We start from the raw sequence: 12,572 nt of genomic DNA, 5'->3' as shown, positions 1-12,572 counted from the left end.
CTTACTTTCATTTAAAAAAAACTTGTTTTTTTTATTTAATATTTACAGGCATAATCAACTTCAGGACTTTGATATTAAGCAACATATTTCTTCAAAATATAAAGATGTAACCGAACTTACAAGCAAAGATCTGAAATCTGATTACACTGAAAAACAAGCATGAAGTTTTGGAGAACAAAAGAAACGGACAACATAATAAGCTTGTCCAAAATAGTATGGAAACCAAAATAAATTTTTAAAATATTGTTACCAACTACAATCCTGCATAATCGGCCAGATTTTAGCCAGATAACCAGACTCAGCCAGCAATTACAAACAACGACTTTTTGAAAGACACAAACATCAATTGTTTTGAACACCTACTTAATAATAATAAAAAAAAGAAAAAAAGAGAAGAGAGAGAGAGAGAGAGAGAGAGAGAGAGAGAGAGAGAGAGAGAGAGAGAGAGAGAGAGAGAGAGAGAGAGAGAGAGAGAGAGAGAGAGAGAGAGAGAGAGAATCAAAAGAATACCATTGCCAACTAGAACATTTCCCCGTAATGTTAAAGTTGACCAAAAATATAGACTAACAGGTCAAAATGATTTATTATCTAGTGAAATAATCAGTACTGAATAAAGCGAAACTGAAAATTAAAATGAAAATATCACTGACTCAAGCTTCCCTTTGATCTTCAATTTTTATACTCATAAAAGATCGCCGGCCCCTCGTCTAAATACTTGTCTGAAATCTATTCTAGTCCATCATTGTCAAATACTAGTAATACTAAAATATCAGAATTTAATTTTATAAATGCATGGTTCAAGTTCAGGACAGTATCTAAATTTAAGCCTGGCTAAAAATTTTAACCAGAGACTTGAATTAAGTGTGTTTGCAATTACTATTCAGGATCATGGCTGCCCTCAGCTGTTTTGTGGATATTTTATTATGATAAACTATCGCTTTCTGAACAAATCTTCTTCAATCTTCTAAAGAAAGAAATTAAACTAATTATTGGGGTGGGGGGCAACTGCCCTGGAATTGATATTTGAACTGATGCAAAAAAAAAAGTTTTACTCAGTCAGCTATACTATTTTCGCTAAAATATTTAAATATTCGTTTTAAAACAGTTTAAAAGGATCGTTTAAACGAAGCTTTTAAAACAATTTTTACAAAATCCTTTAAAAAAAATTCTTAGAAATTCGTTACATGGTTTCATTAAAATATCTAGTTTTTATAAAATTAGAAAACTATTCGATAAAGAAATTTTCTACCCCATTTATCGCCAGATTTCACTTGGTTGGTTGGCAATCAAGTAAGGATATTTCCTCATTCAAGCGCATTTTTCTCTTTCCCTTTCAGATTTTCCTTTTTAATTAAAAAAAAAAAGTTTTGAATATTTTCCTATTACATTCATTTCCCTAACGATAAATTTATAATAAAAAAGAAGGGAAATAAAAAGAGAAGAAAGCCTTATAAAAAATGGGGAAAGCTTTAAAAACACACCTTAATCTCAGGGGTTTTTTAATTTTGGCTTTTGCATTATATCTCAAAGCGTCCATTACATGGTGCAAAGTAGCCAATGATAGATTTATCATGCATGCTTCCTGCAGCCGTTCTCCTTTTGATTGTGCTTTGGCTGTTCTTTCAGCTCCGGCCAGGTCACAGAAAGCAATTTGATGAATTTTGCCAACACTGCCATCTTTGGTTGATTGGCGAACGACACGTATTTGGAATATGGAATGGGATCGGGAACTGCTGCGGTTTAGATTTGTAGAAGCATATCGCAAGTTTTTTATCCCCACCTGAAAAATTGTGAGAAGGGGGATTTGAGACATGATAAATTTTGTTCTCACAATGGCCGTTAGTTTCAAACACTGCCAAACTTGCGTTTATCGTATAAAAAATAGAGCAATAAAAAAGCTAAAAGAAAATATACTAATCTAGATAGATGAAAAAAATGAAACCAGGGAAAAATATCGAAATGTTAAACTTGAAACATCAAAATATCGAATATTGAATATGAACTATCAAAATATTGAATTTTAAATATTGAACTTTAAAGTAAAAAATATCGAAATATAAAACTCGAAACATCAAATATTGAATATCAACTATCAAACTGTTTAATTTTAAATATCGAATGCAATCAGGAAGTGTTGCTGTTTAGATTTGTATAAGGCACATCATAAATTTCTATCTCCATCTGAAAATTGTAATAAAGGAACGTTTGACAAGATAAAATCTTATTCGCATAATGACCGTAACTAACAAACACTTTTCATAAAAAAAACAAATAAAAGAATAATAATTGGAACCGAAAAAAAATATAATAAGGTAGATAAACGAAATAATAATAATAATAATTTATTTGTTACCCGCTTGTTTTGACAATTTAAGCGGAGCAAAAACATTAAGGAAAGAAAAACAAAATAACACAAACAATACAATTAATACAGTCTAATCAAAGGGTGGCAAGGACCCAAGCGTTGACAGGCAACTAGCATAGATTTTTTTTTATAAACAAAAATAATATCAGTGGCACAAAACTTTCTGATAATCTTCTGATTTCTATAAGAACGCTCGCAACATTGCGAATGATCGCAATATATAGAATAAAGTCTGGATAAAGTCTGGTGAAAATCTGCCTCGGTTCGGGACAATTTTCGCGCACCCAATTTTAAGCTTACTTTTAATATCATTAAGCCCACAAGATCGAAAAGCCGATAAAGGTGAACAAATACTAATACCAAGCCACCGAATCGAAGAAACGAGCTTAACTGAAAAATAACCACAATCAAGATCACTTCTTTGATGCTTAGCATTAAAAACTAAATATTCACATTTTTCAGTATTAAGTTTGAGGCCGATTTCCTCAAAAGACTTAGAAACAAGCTGGGTCGACTTAATTAGGCTAGATTTAGTGCGGCTGATCAAAAGTAAATCATCTGCATATGCAATATACGAATGATTAGCTAGGCCTAAAAACATGATGGATTAATACGTGGCAAAACAGAATAAAGACAAGCATTAAACAGACAAGGGGATAAGACTCCTCCTTGCCTAAGACCAGAACGGATAGGGATATTACCAACGTAGGTGTCACCTGACTTGAGTCGAACATATGAATTAGCACACCAAAAACGAAGAGTTGATATAATAGACACATTTGCACCAAGTTGGATTTAAGAGTACCAAAATTGGCTATGGCATATTGAATCAAAAGCTTTTGTAACATCGAGTGCACAAAAATGAACCTCAAAACCCTTTTTAGGCGCTTCAAATAATACTATAGCACGATGAGCATGTTGGCATCCTATATAAGGCTTGAAGCCAAACTGATTAGACATATAATCTACATTAGACAGGAGATCAGGGAGCAAAACATATTCAAATACTTTACTTAAAGTACTAGCAACCGTAATAGGCCTATACGAAGCGCAATTAGTTGGATCCTTACCACGTTTTAAAATTGACGTAATGTTACCAACAAAAAAAGAATCAGGGACTAAAGGAGAGCATAAACACATATGAAAAAGTAACTGCAAGTGATAAACTAATTCCTCTGATTCGGTATTGAGGTGAAAAGCACTGATGCCGTCTATATCATAAGATTTCGATTTAAGTCTCTCTACACTTCTTTTGACACGGTCAACACAAACGGAAGGGTATATGAACTTGAATGATTTTCTTAGGCAACAGGCTAGAACAGAGCTTAGCAAAACGAAAATGGACCGCATATATCACTGTATCGAAAATGTTACTATAATGATTGATCCATGATACATTAGGGAAGGCCGTAGGCAACCTATCGAACTTCGCGACATTAATCAATTTTTTCCACTGGCTAGGAGTCTTAGGAAATTCGGCACCATTATACCTAATTTTTCGAAGATAGTGTTTAAATCAAGCTTTGTTCTTTGTTTAATATCGAAAACATTACCCCTTAAAGGGCGGCCACAAGCTATCCAAATTTTTAACCGCAATTTAGCCCGATTTTTTATTGTTTTGAGCTCTGGGTCATTCTTCCAAATTGAACTTCTTGTTTGTGCTCGAAAGCGACAAAGGGGAACAGCTACCTCTTCAGACCTCTTTAAGCACGATACAATGTGGCTATAATAAATATTAAGCTGAATTCTGGCTTGTGGGGACCCAACAGTTGTACACAACATATTAAAAGGGACTTCAATCGTTGATAGAAGGCAAACAAGTGTGGAAAAATAAAGAGGTCAATCAGCTTTGTTCCATTCTCTTTTAGAAATCCACTTCCTAGAATTAGGACGGAGGTTCTTTTCAGCAGTAGCATTAAGGGTAACAGTGAGGGATAGGGGGAGACGGTCATAATCACGCTCATCCTGATCAACATGGACTTCGCCATAGATGAGACCAGAAGAAACGATACAATGGTCAATGTCCGAAAGTGAACCCCTATTATGGATATAGGAATGGGAGGCATCTTTCTTCAAAATTTTGTAACTATTCAGTAGGGAATCTAAAAGAAGCTCAGTCCGCACTGATGAAGAGTTAATGTTACAGTTCAGATCACCGATGAATTTATCCAGTCCATCCTAGAAATCCAGTCCATTACTCTCAATGCCATTCAAAAGACTTTTTATTAATGCGCAAGATTTTGTAAATTTAGTTAAACTTCGGAGGGATTTTTGGTCGCAGGGGAGATAAACATTAATGAGGACAAGGTTGGCAAGACGGGTAGCAATATAACAATCACTCTCGTGATAACATAAAGGGGGTGGTGAAAACAGCGTTTTTTTTATTAAACATGCTATGCCACCTGATGGTCTGCCAGAGGTTTTGCGACTTTAAGAAAAAACTATGTGTTCGTTACTTCTCCTTAGGGAGTTTAAGCTCACTATAGGTAGGAAATGTTCCTAGAGGAATAAAACATCAAAATTTTCTAATTTCTGATCTAAAAAAACGTCTTTATCCTTAGTACTGTTAATATTGAACGAACATATAGTGAAGTTAGTCTTAGCACTCATTTTCTTGCATAGGACGATCGATTCGACAGAAGTTCAGGAAGAATTCGGCATTTCATTGAGAATGACACATAATTGCCTTGACAGTTCGCGCATTTTGGTGCAGCCTGGCACGGAGAATCTGACGAGGATTTATGTTGCCCTGTGCAACGGGAGCAGCATTTTTCTTTATCACAATTTGATTTTAAGTGATTTGGTGATTGGCAATTATAACAGCATTTGGGTGGGCGTTGGAATTCGTAAACTCGATATATCTCATACCCAATCTTTATACCAAGTCGAAGTGCATTAGCGAGCTCAACAGCGTTTTCAAAAAACACCCTAACAGCCAAAGAATTGCCTATTCGTTTCGCATGAGTAATATTGTCGCTATCAATTAACATCCCCTCATCAAAACTGGTCGGTATACCTTGAATGATTCCAATATATTTCGTTTCGTTTACTTTGACGTCACAATCTCTCATTACAGACGGAACGGCATTGCCAAAGTCCCTTGCAGCAATCTTGTCAATTCGTACCACCAACTTATCGACAGAGGGCTTAATGCTATGAATACATTCATGACCTGGAATAGAGTCTATTATTTCGCGACGCTTGGCAGGATTATTTAATTCCGATGGGACTTTAGCAATAACAACGGTCGTCAGATCGGGATTCAATGACTGAGGGCCAGGGCTGCTAAGAGGGGGAAATTTAAGATCATACGACGAAATCTTCTCATGAATTTGCTTAAGTTCCAAATCAATGTTTACAAGCTTTGAGGCGAAGCTAGAATAAGCCACAGCAGGAATAACAGGAACCTCGATAGGCAAAATAATCACGTATGTAGGCAAAGACAAATTTTCGTTGTCGCAGTTCTGGAAGATTTCCATAGTGTCCTTAATGTGACGGTAATTAGCTTGATCGCCTTGGCGTCTTTGTACACATTCACCCTCGTAAACACGAGACCAAAGTTCTATTTTAGCCGCCATAATAGACTTGTCATCGAAAAAACCAACAGCATGGTTAGCAATAACTTCATCACTTACTCCTTCTTTAAGATTAGATTGCACAAAATTCAACACCGACGAATGTAAATATTCCGTCATAACGGTATAATTAACTATTATATGGACAATTAGCCAAAGTCCAAAATCAAATCAGTTTATTACTCACCATACTGTCAAACAGCTGTCACATCCGATTAAATTGGTTTCAAAATAATCCTTTACAAAGTAAATGAATTCGTTATTTTCAGTGTGAGATAATGTCCGTGCAATATCTTCAACATGTAGGTCAGTAAGTAGGGATTATACGTCACTATAATCCCTAGTGCGAAATTTATTTATTTTTTTATATATTTTTCTCTTCACATAAAACTTACTGAATTAATAATGTCCAAGCAGTATCCGATTTAGATGATGACACTTTGAACTCTGAAATACCAATCAATAAAGGTTGGCTAAGAATTGAAATATCGAGGGATAGAATGTCAAAAGTATAGAAATGCTAAATGGGAAATATTTGAATGTCAAACTTAAAACATTAAATGAGCTCCAGAACTGCTGTGGTTTAGATTTGTAACGACATATCGTAAATTTTTTATCACCGCCTGAAAAATTTGAAAAAACGGGCTTGAAATAGGATGTTTTTTTTTTCTCAAGATGACCCTCAATGGAGAAAATTTATCTTAAAAAAATTAAAGCAATAAACAAAAAAAATTAAGGTCGATAAAAAAACTAACTAAGATACAAAATATATAAAACACGTAATAAGCACAGTAAGGAACCTCCCTAATCAAAGACAACTAGATAAAAAGCATGCAACAATTCCACAAAATTGAAAATATACAAAATCATCGAAAGGAAATAATCGAACGAAAAATAATGAGAGAGCCTATGCATGAGTAATGAAATAAACAACTTAAGATGGTACTAAACGTTAACAACAAAAGCAAAATACGGTATAAAACCTCTCATATACGCGTCAGTTGCACAATGAATTGGAGTGACAATCAGCCTTTCTCCCTTAAAAGGCAAAATAGTACTTGTATGGTATACGGCCTACCACTCAGGTTGGACACAAAATAGAACCGTTTTTTTTTCGTTCACTTCTTTTAGCTTAGCGTGAGACAAGACAAATAGAAGTGACAGAATAGATAAAAAAAAATATGTAATTTGAGCTATATATTTGCAAATTAGGGGGTGGGGGTGGGTGGGGTAAAGTATTTGGACAGTGTGGAATTTTAATAACAATTCTTATTCTGCATATTATGAAGTAAATAATATGTAGAATAATTATATATGACAAATTAGGCCTCCAGACCCATTATATTTTAACAACCCTCCCCCTCCATGTTCAAAATTTAGAGTGAGAAGTATTCAAATTGATTCAGTGATTCAGCATCAGAAAAACATATTGGAAGAACATTGGGTAGGGCGTATATCATACAAGTACCACGAAATCTTACTGGGTTGGAGGAGGTACAATTCCTGGGTCTAAAATTTGAAGATGTTCGTCCAAAAGTGATACAAATGGCATAATTCAGTCGTGCTTTGTGAACTGCGGAAAACCGAAGGGCTTTTTTGAATTACTCCAATTATTGCAGAATTTCCCCTAGTAACGCCAAAAACAGGTAAAGCGCATGTTCTAATAAAGGTAAAAATAATAAATATAAGTATATGCAAAAAAATGGTCTACTGGGTATCTGAAATTAATGATACTTAAGTAGAGTAAGGGATATATTTACCTATTTTTTTACACTATCAATGTAAATATATTACGAAAGATTAGATTATCAGATACTATTAAAACTTTTAGAGTGAGAAGTACTCAAATTGAGGTAGAAAAGAAGGAGAGGGTAAAAAGATGTAGAACACTTTAGGAAATTGGAAATGATAACTGAGGATGTATTCTCATCGCAAGGGTGTATCCATGATTTTTCTTCAGGGGGGAGGGCACAGAAATAAAATAAAAGAGCACAGAAAACGTGTTGGTGAGCATCTTTGTTTTTATTGTTTTAAAAAGTAGAATTGTAAGAAAGAGTCAAAGTTTAGCGTAAAGAGCGGGAGATTAAGAAGGGGACAGCCCCCTTCATATTCGGAATAATTTCTGTTAGTTTTAAGCTTTAATGTCGCTCCTTACTTTCAGTTAAAAAAAATTGTTTTCTATAATTACTTTTTATTTAATATGGTTAAAAGTCGAAGAAGATGGTCGGTTTATTATTTTTTGTTCAGTTTATATCCCTTCAGAGCCAAGCTCGTACAACGAGGATACGTGGTGTATATTAGAAGATGAAAAACGTAATTTTTCTATTCAGTTTCCTTCCGATTCGTTTTGTCTTATGGGGGACTTTAATGGTTATGTTGGGGTTACTCCAGATCTTTTGATGTCACATCATACCTGTATGGACGAAGCTGTTTGGGTGGTGTGGGATGATTTGGTAACTCATCTCCCTCCGAGGCCAAGTAAGGACCATAGTAGACGGAAGGCTAATTGGGGGTCGTAACATTTCAGACTTTTGTGGTAATGAAAATTTTTCTTATATTGAATGGAAGAGTTGGAAAGGATGGAGGTGTGAAAAATTTTACTTGTTTTTCAAGAGCTTCTCCAAGTGTGATTATTATATTTTGGTGAATGTTCCTCTTTCATTGCCTGGTTTTGTACAATCGTTTTTCAAACTTTGCTGTTTTTTGTGATATGTGAACGGAATGTCTCACTTATATGACAAAAAGCCACCATGACCAAACATAATTCAAATAAAAAAAAACAAAGAAGCCACAAAGAATCAAACTCACTCAAAAACTTCCATGCTCAATCATATCTATATTTTAAATATTTTGGGATTTTGAGGGAAATAAATACATAAATAAAATAATGACGAACTAAAAAAACCATCTTTCCTCTTTTGTGTTTTTACTTTCTTTTGAAAAGGAACTCTCAGAGGAACTAAGAAGATTTAAAAAAGCACAAAAATAAATCCAATTTGCCGATTTTCATCTGATTTTTACCATTCCTCTTCTTTAGTTTTTTCAACTTACATTACATATATTCTTTAGTTTTATCGTTTGACATGGCCTATTTATATTTGTGGCTTTTTTTTCAATTTTTCCTGGAAATTACTATATAGTATAATTAATATAATTACTATATAATAATATAATTATATTTTTGTAATACGCTAAACTGGTAGCAAATAATAATAAAACTAGTGGCAGTGATTGCCTCTCTTGTGCCCAGGGCGAGATCTTGATTAGTCACAAAAGGCAATGTCAGGCTCTTTAAGATGCTTCATTTGGTGCAATAAATCGTATCCTACCTGAATAACTTGGTACGCCTCATCAGCGCTACGTACAAGTATTTCTTGCATGTTCTTGATGAAGAAACACCCTTTCCCTTCTTCTGCCAATTTCAGAGGGGCTGTGAGCACTCTTTCTTGTTTATCTTTCTTCATTGCCAACACATCGTAAATCTGATCATTGTAGATTTCAACCACTGAAATCCAAACTGTAGACATCCAATCGGTTGTCAAGGTTACGCTTCCACTATCCCGGGATCTCTGGGATATATCTATGGAGTTTTGAGGGATTTGGCGTTTAGCTATTAACGGAACTAGAAAGGAAAACCATTTTTGTTACTTAGTGGACGCGAGAAAAATAAAAACCTCTATTCACGAGGTTCTTAAGAATTTAGAGTTTAGCTATTAACTGGACTAGAGAAAAATAAAAAGTAACCACGAGGTTCTTAAGAATTCAGTGTTTAGTTATTAACTGGACAAGAGAAAAATAAAAACCTCTATTCATGATGTTCTTGGAATTCAGTGTTTAGTTATTAACCGGGCTAGAGAAAAATAAAAATCTTTATTCACGAGGTTCTTAAGAATTTACTGGACTAGAGAAAAATAAAATCCTCTATTCCCGAAGTTCTTGAGAGTTTAGTATTAGTTATTAACTGGACTAGAGAAAAATAAAAATCTCTATTCATGAAGTTCTTAAGAATTTAGTGTTTAGTTATTAACTGGACTAGAGAAAAATAAAACAACCTCTATTCACGATGTTCTTGAGAATTTAGTGTTTAGTTATTAAGTGGACTAGAGAAAAATAAAAACCTCTATTCTCGAGGTTCTTGAGAATTTAGTGTTTAGTTATTAATTGCACTAGAGAAAAAAACTTTCTATTAGTGAGGTAGATAAAGTCTAAACTTTTCTGGTCTTTTTAAACAAGGGAATTCAAAATTGAATGCCCTTCATTTTAGTAACAGATCTCCAAATTTGAACATCCAATCGATTTTTAACCAACTATTGACCCATATTAGGTATATTACTACCTGAAAACCGCAGTTTTTCCAAATTTCTCTTTTGTTTATCTCAAAATTATGAGGGTATCACGGCAGTATCACATTTTCGTCAGTGTTGCCATGTTTAATCGTAAAAATAAATAAAAATAATACGTTCAATTAGACAAACTTTTTGACCACAAAAATTCAAAATCTAAAGATATATTAATTCCTAAGACAACTACATCTTAAAGGTAAGCCGCGCCTTCTTGAGCTGTTGGGGGCTACGTGTTTCTAGCTTATCCAATCGAAAGATGTTAATGTACTGTATCGGATTAACGCCGTTTCTTGACAACTAGGTTCCTTGAATCGGCTACGAAGTTTGTTACTACAGACGTGTTTGATCTCTGGGTCTCGAATTAGTAAGTTGAGGACAAGCCGACTGAAACACCAAACAGGACAAAAAAAGAGGTTAACGGACAGTCTGATTCGGAGGATTGAAAAGACTGGGAAATTCCACGCTATGAAAGATCTTTCTGATCAAAATTATCAAGTTTTTGGATGAGAGCCAGCATTTTTTTTTAGTGTTGCTGCTTTGAACCAGGAAATTAAATAGAGCAATATAATTATTTAAATCCAAAAACGCCTTTCATTCGTAGAAATTCAAACATCAAAATCTATTTTTGATGTTTATATAGTACATTTTGAAAACTGAAAGTACCAAAAAAATTAAAATAAAACATTTTAGTCCCCCCTCGGATCATCTTAGGTCAATTTATACCTGATAACCGCGGTTTTCTGACTTTTTTTTCTAGTTATCAGTTTTTTTGATGATGACCACATTTTCGTCAGTGTTGCCACTTTGGACAAATAAGTAAGTCAACAAGATTATTTAAACCCGACACCGCTTATCATTCGTAAAAATTCAAAGATCAAAAACCTGTTTTTGAGGTTTGTACTGTTCCTTTCGAAATCTTACGGTACCAAAGAAATGAAAATAAAACGTTTTCTGTCCCTCCGGATCATCTTGTCATTTTATACCTGAAAACCACACTTGTCTGAGATTTTTTCCTTTTTTTTAACTGTCAAGTTTTTAGATGAGGGTCACATTTTTGTCAGTGGTGCCACTTTAGATACGGATAATAAATAAGTCAACATAAGCATTAAATCCAATAACACTTTTCATTGGTAAAAATTCAAACACCAAAAAACTGTTGATTCCAAAATAGAACTGCAACTTCAAAAGGAATCTGCGGCTTCTTAAGGTCAATCTCCGAGGTTTAAAGCAAATGCTATTTTCCTATAGCAGTGAAATGCGTATTAGCAACAGACACGAGCAGATTCTTTGATGAAAAAATTCCTGTGGCTTCATTGAAAGATATGCTTGTGTAAGTTTCCATACAAACAAATCAAACAATCAGAGTGCATTTTGAATATCGTTGAAAAAAAAGAAAAAAAAAAGCAAAGTTAAAAACGAAACGGGTACTATTGTTGACATCATCTAACTTCAAAAAAGTCAGGCAACAGAGTTCTCTTCTGCTGAAAAGGTGAAATTTTCCTTTAAAATATTTGGTCACTTCATGTCATTTGGGGAGTCACAGTTCGGCCACTAGTTGAAAGACGTTAGTCAGTAAAAGTATGTTAATTGACAGTCTGATCAAGAACAACGAGAAGACTGGGAAATCCAGGGCATGAAGGATCTTTCTGATCAATATTATCAGGTTTTTAGATCAGAGCCAGATTTAAGCAGATCATAACATCAGTTCAGCAGAGGAAAAAAGCTCAGTATAAAGGGAGTTTTTAGGGAGAGCCTTGAAGATTGCATCAAAAACAACAGTGAAGGCAGACAGTGGTGTTTTGCAAGTGATCGTCATTAAAAATTAATAAATTTTAATAGAGTTCCTTTCGGCAAAGTCAGGGACCTAGCAATCAGTTCAGCAGAGCACAAGAATGTAGCATAGAGTTTCGAGTGAGTCAAAGGGGAAAGTTTAGAGAATTTTTAGAATTTCAGGTTATTGAATACCATTTGAATAATGGTAGTCACTATTCGGCCACTAATTGAAAGACTTAATCAATAAAAAGACGTGAATTGAAAGCAGATCAGAAAAATTGAGAAGAGTGGAAAATCCAGGCCATGAAGGATCTTGCACATGACTTGAATCCAAAGAACAGTAAAGGCAGAGGATTACTAGAAATATTGGAAGTAATAAATACCAGATCTCATCTGGTGAAAACGATATTCTGACCTTAAATAATGGAAGATCGACTTAAGAGCTGTCATTTTCGCCAGCATCGCCATTTTTAACTGTAAAGACAAATTAACAAAGAAATTAATGAACTCTGCCCT

The 12,572-nt window shown here is 34.3% G+C and overlaps 1 protein-coding gene across 4 annotated transcripts in view; it reads right to left on the bottom strand.

The window, feature by feature from the left end:
* Positions 1-12,572, bottom strand: part of LOC136031481 (kinesin-like protein KIF20B) — a 106,438-nt gene that overhangs the window by 59,895 nt on the left and 33,971 nt on the right. For 3 of the 4 annotated variants that reach the window (XM_065711112.1, XM_065711113.1, XM_065711114.1), the window contains 2 exons: positions 9,270-9,562; positions 1,482-1,780 (listed from right to left, as the gene is read on the bottom strand). In XM_065711112.1, coding sequence (XP_065567184.1) covers positions 1,482-1,780; positions 9,270-9,562 — 592 coding nt within the window. Of the gene's footprint in view, positions 1-1,481; positions 1,781-6,127; positions 6,149-9,269; positions 9,563-12,572 lie in introns of those variants that run through there. The other variant, XM_065711116.1, reaches the window with a different exon arrangement.

The sequence above is a fragment of the Artemia franciscana genome, chromosome 9 (assembly GCF_032884065.1).
Source record: "Artemia franciscana chromosome 9, ASM3288406v1, whole genome shotgun sequence".
Classification (NCBI taxonomy): Eukaryota; Metazoa; Arthropoda; class Branchiopoda; order Anostraca; family Artemiidae; genus Artemia; species Artemia franciscana.
The sequence above is the reverse complement of the archived record's forward strand: the minus strand, read 5'-3'. Positions and strand labels throughout refer to the sequence as shown.